The 5107-nt window shown below is 23.3% G+C and overlaps 1 protein-coding gene across 1 annotated transcript; it reads left to right on the forward strand.

Moving 5' to 3' along the window:
- Nucleotides 1-1862: 1862 nt before the first annotated feature.
- Nucleotides 1863-4192, forward strand: LOC145835064 (reelin domain-containing protein 1-like). Its single transcript, XM_082942607.1, has 3 exons — nucleotides 1863-2064; nucleotides 2274-2499; nucleotides 4171-4192. The coding sequence occupies exons 1-3, from the start codon at nucleotides 1863-1865 to the stop codon at nucleotides 4190-4192; spliced, it is 450 nt and encodes a 149-aa protein (XP_082798733.1).
- Nucleotides 4193-5107: the final 915 nt, after the last annotated feature.

The raw sequence follows: 5107 nt of genomic DNA on the forward strand, positions 1-5107 counted from the left end.
ACAAAAGTTAATGTTTACAATTACTTTGTTACAGTAACACTTAACTTTTTAAATATTTTTTTAAACGGATTATTTTATAAGCGGTTATCGATTTAAAAAGTCATAAAAAAATTTATTAGTTAGCTAAAATGTCACAAACAACAACTTTTATTTTATTTATTTATTTATTTCAAAAAAAATTAAACATTTTAAAAATTTACCTATGCGTTTTTAAAATCTTATAAACGCTAAATTTTTCATTTTAAAAAAGATGCTTTTACAAAATAGATAATATTAAGAGTATGTAAAAGTGAAAAAACAGTAGTGTTTTTTATTTTTGCATCCGAAATATAGTTTGTAAATCTTATAGAAAGTTAAGAAATAATATTATAGTTTGCCATTAACATTATTAAGTATGCTTTTATGATTATAATATGTAGGTAAAGTTTTAGCTTAGTTAAACTTAAAAGTTAAATATTAATGCTGTTATTGTTCACCAGTTATAAAATATTAATATAGAAAATTATCAAGCCAATTGTTTATGCTTTTAAGCGAAGCCGCTAAAACTTATAGCTCGTAGGTTAAATATATAAGTTTAAAAACAGTTTATAGGAAACATGACTGTCGCAAAATAACTAGTCACAAAATGCTTTTAAAATACAAAGATAAGATATAGTTGAAACAGATAGTATTTTAAACTTTGCTAAAAGTCAGCGATAGTTGTTGCTAATACTGTTGAAGTACTTTGTCTAATTTTAACGTTTTCTTAACTAGCAGAACTTTTACAAAACAAAAACTGTATTTTGTCGAAGAGTTTTAATCTATACGTGTTAATAATGTTTATTTTAATTTTTTTAGTATTAGCTTGTAGTAGTTTATTTTTTGTTTTGAAAAGAAAACAATTAGTGATGATTTTTCTGAAACAAAAAAAGTGAACTTCAAAACTTTTCATTTAATTTTATTCAGTTTTTTAGATTTAGATTTTATTTCAAAACACTATAAGTATAACGTTAAATAAAGCATTCTAAATACTTATATATGACTTAAAAGTAGTTAAAGTTTGTAAGTGAACCTTTACCTTGCTAAGTCAAAAGTTAGTATGCTTTTTTAGTCAAAAGTAAACCTAACTGTTTTTTAAAAAAAAATTACATTTACGATATACATTTAATAATTCATATTCTACTTTAAAAAAAAACTTTAAAGGTTTTTATAGTAGCTAATGCTAGAAAGTATTGAACTTAGTTTTCTACAACTTTTAGAATTAAGTAGAATTAAGTTTTACTCATTTTTGAAAATTTAGACTGTTAAGACAAAATTTCACTATGTTTTTACTTTTTTGATACAAAAATAAATATTTATTATATAACTAAAAACTTTTATATAACCATAACTTGTTTTTTTTTTATTTCATCAAATTAATTCTAACTTGTTTTTATTTCAGTAATTAAATTAAACTTTTTTTTTTCTTTATGAAATTTTAAACTTTAGCAAAACAAACATTAAAACTTTTAAAAGTAATATTCAAAAAACCAAACCAAGACCAAAATATATTTTGTTTTACGTTTCATCTGGTTAGAGTGGGATACTATAAAAAAATAAATAATGTATTAAAAAAGCAATAAATTCAAATTTTAAACATTTTCTAAATTGAAAGTATGAGTATGTAATTTTATACTATAGAATAAAAGCTAAAGTTTTATAACGGAAACGTAAAAGTTTATACAATATATTATATTAGTTACACAATATAAGTACGTAATTAAAAATTCAAAAACTTTATAACACCTATTTTAGTTGTAAGTATAATAGCCTATCAGCGATATAGCCTATTGGTTTGAACGACAACGAAATACTTATGCGATAGTTTTATTCAGTATTTTACGATGACAAACTACACAAGGTTGTCAATTTTTCTGATAACACTCGCACAAATTCGACATTCGAACTCATATTCAAAACAAGCTCCGACCAAGGCTTGCAAGAACATGGTTCCGAGGCACAGCTCTTTGAACTTTCAAAAATCCCCTTCACCCTACGTAATAACAATCAGTAACCATTCTTACGTGGCTCGTGTTCCAGTTACAAGTAAGCATTTATTTAAGTCATTAAACTACAAACATACAAAAAATTGATAAAAACTTTAAGCATATCAGATTTTTTCAGTAAAACTTAAAAAAAAATTAGTTTTGTATATTTAAGAAGTCCTACAAAAATAAACTTGACTGTGTATCAAAAAACCCCTAACTTTGACAATTTCTTTTTAGCTCAGATCAAACAAACTTAAATTTTTCCAGTCACAGTATCAAGCCGCAGAGGCGTTGGCTTCAAAGGCATGTTCATCCAAGCGAGACGGCCGTTTAGTTCAGAACCGGTAGGAACTTGGCAGCAGTTTCCCGCCCATTTTGAATCAGTCAAGTGCAGCAGCGCAAACGACGCGGTTACACATTCAAACCCGGATGTAAAGAAGTCCGTTTCGCTCGAGTGGTTGCCGCTGTTTGACTATGGAGAAGTGCAGTTTAAGTTGGAGCTTTTTTGTATTTACGTACTAACTTACTTAAATTTTGTTATTATAAAGATTTAAAAAAAGTATACTTAGTAAAATTATAAAAAGTTATAATATGTAGCTATATTTTTCTGTTCTTGTACACTACATTAATTAATTAAAATAGGCTTGTAGAGTAATGTAGAAAAAAATCTGCTGAACCTAAACATTTTAGTTTTTACCAAAAACGTATTTCACAAATAATGATAGGTATATCAGTAAGCATCAGTTAAATTTTATAATATAAAAACTTAGACTAATTTCTACAGGCTTGTCATTGTAGAAAAATACACGAACTTTTGGTCAAGCAATTCGATTCCAATAAGTCACAAAAAAATACCAGAAACAAAATCACCACCAAAGTTAATAGCTACTAGACTAGCAACGATTCCAAAAATCCGAACAAGTAAATATTATAAAGAAGCTTCAAGTAAAACTTTACAAGCAGCAGTGCTAAATAATTCGATTGAAACTGCTTCTGTAAAATCTGAAATTCGTTTTATTAAAATTTTAGAATCGTTCAAAGTTGATTTGCTTTTAACAATTAAAAATTTTACCGATTCAATTTTGTTGTCTAACTTAAGAAAAACTCCTGATAAGAATATTTCTATAACAACTATAACAAATGCTACCACCAATTTAATAACTCACTTTAATAAACCATTTGTTAAAAACTTTACTAAAAATGGTTCAGGTAATTTATATTTTAGCATAACGACAATATTTTTGATTATTGTTTCACTGATTAACTTAAGTTATGTTTAAAATCAAATTAAAATGACACAGTTATAAATGCTTATTTAAAAGTTTAGTCCGCACTTTTTAAAAGCATGTTTGTTTACTTTGTTCGTAAAGCTTATAATTTTAATTTAGTTTGTACTTTTAGTTTGTAGTTTAAATGATATTTTGTTGCTGTAGATAGTTTTATATTTCAAATATAACTTTTTTAAAAAGGTTTTATGTTTCGTGTTTTTATTTTGAACACGAATGAAAAATGATTTAAAATAGATTATTCTAAAATAGCCTTTGATTAAGCATTGTTTTTAACAATGTGCTTAATTAACTTCTAGTAATATTTGTTTTATTATCAGAGCACTATTTTCGTACAATGTAATTTGTAAGTTTAATTAAAGTAGTACTGCAATAAACTCTTTTTATTAAAACAAAATTTATGTTAAATGTAAATGTATATAAGAATATACTTTACAAAAGCAACATTTATTAGTTTCGCCTTAATAGTAGAAAATAAACTTCAAGCATAAATATTTCATTAAGTTGTTCTGTATTGTTCACAGTTAGTATAAACAAAAGTTTCTAGTACTGTGTAAAAGAAAGCATGTGTTATATTTATTGAGCAAAAAATATTTTTTTTATTTACATTAGAACAGTTTATAACAATTTTAAATGATTTAAAATTAAAAAGACCGATAGTTTGTTTAAAAACTTAAGTAAATTTAAAATACTTATATACTAAGAAGTAAAATGTGGAGTAAAATCCAAAGTTTTTAAAAATGATGAAATTTAGATGAAGTACTATAATTGACATTTAAAATGTTTTGCAACCAATCAGCTATTTAAATCAAAGTCAAAAATTTTCAGTTGTCTAAATAAACTAGAATATGTGGCATTAAATGACAATCAAACAACAGGTCCATACTAACTTGCGTCTAAGTTTTTAAACAACGTTTAAGAATTTTCGAATACAAAAACTATAAGATACTTGAATTCAAATGTATCTTACTTTTTTATAAAAACTTTTTGAGGCATTAAAACATTTTTATTTTGACACATGCGTTAAAAGAATGCTTTAAAACAAAATTAACTGTATTGATTAAAACACCGATAAGGATACCACATAATTATCTATACAATTAAATAATTTGTTATATAATATTTCAATTAAATTGAAGGAATCTAAAAAAAAAACTTATAATAAAATATACATTTATTAAACAACAAATTTATATTAACTCTAAGATGTTTTTTTTGTTTTAGTCTTTAACTTTTTGTTTTGAACTTGATAGTTTCATCTCATAAATGAAATTAAAAGGTACTAAAATTTGTACTTGTTGTTTCTCTAAAATAGTAACTTTGTATACTTTTCACAGCCTGCAAAAAAAATTAAACAACTTGTGTATTAATAAGTACATTCTAACGTTTGTTTCGTTATATAATAATAATAATAATAATAATAATAATAATAATAATAATAATAATAATAATAATAATAATAATAATAATAATAATAATAATAATAATAATAATAATAATAATAATAATAATAATAATAATAATAATAATAATAATAATAATAATAATAATAATAATAATGATAATAATAATAATAATAATAATAATAATAATAATAATAATAATAATAATAGTGATAATGATAAAGATAACACTTAACATTTAGTTCAGTTTCTAAAAAAATACTATTCTTTTTTTTTTGGTTAACAGGTTTACAAAAGTATAATTGACCGTATTATACAGTAAATAACTAAAATTAAACTGTTTAAAATAGCATTAAACAAGTATTAAAGCTAAAAAATTAAGTAATGCAATACCGAAAAATTAAGTTAATTT

Source organism: Thalia democratica, chromosome 1 (assembly GCF_965202585.1).
Source record: "Thalia democratica chromosome 1, ktThaDemo2.hap1.1, whole genome shotgun sequence".
Lineage (NCBI taxonomy): Eukaryota > Metazoa > Chordata > Thaliacea > Salpida > Salpidae > Thalia > Thalia democratica.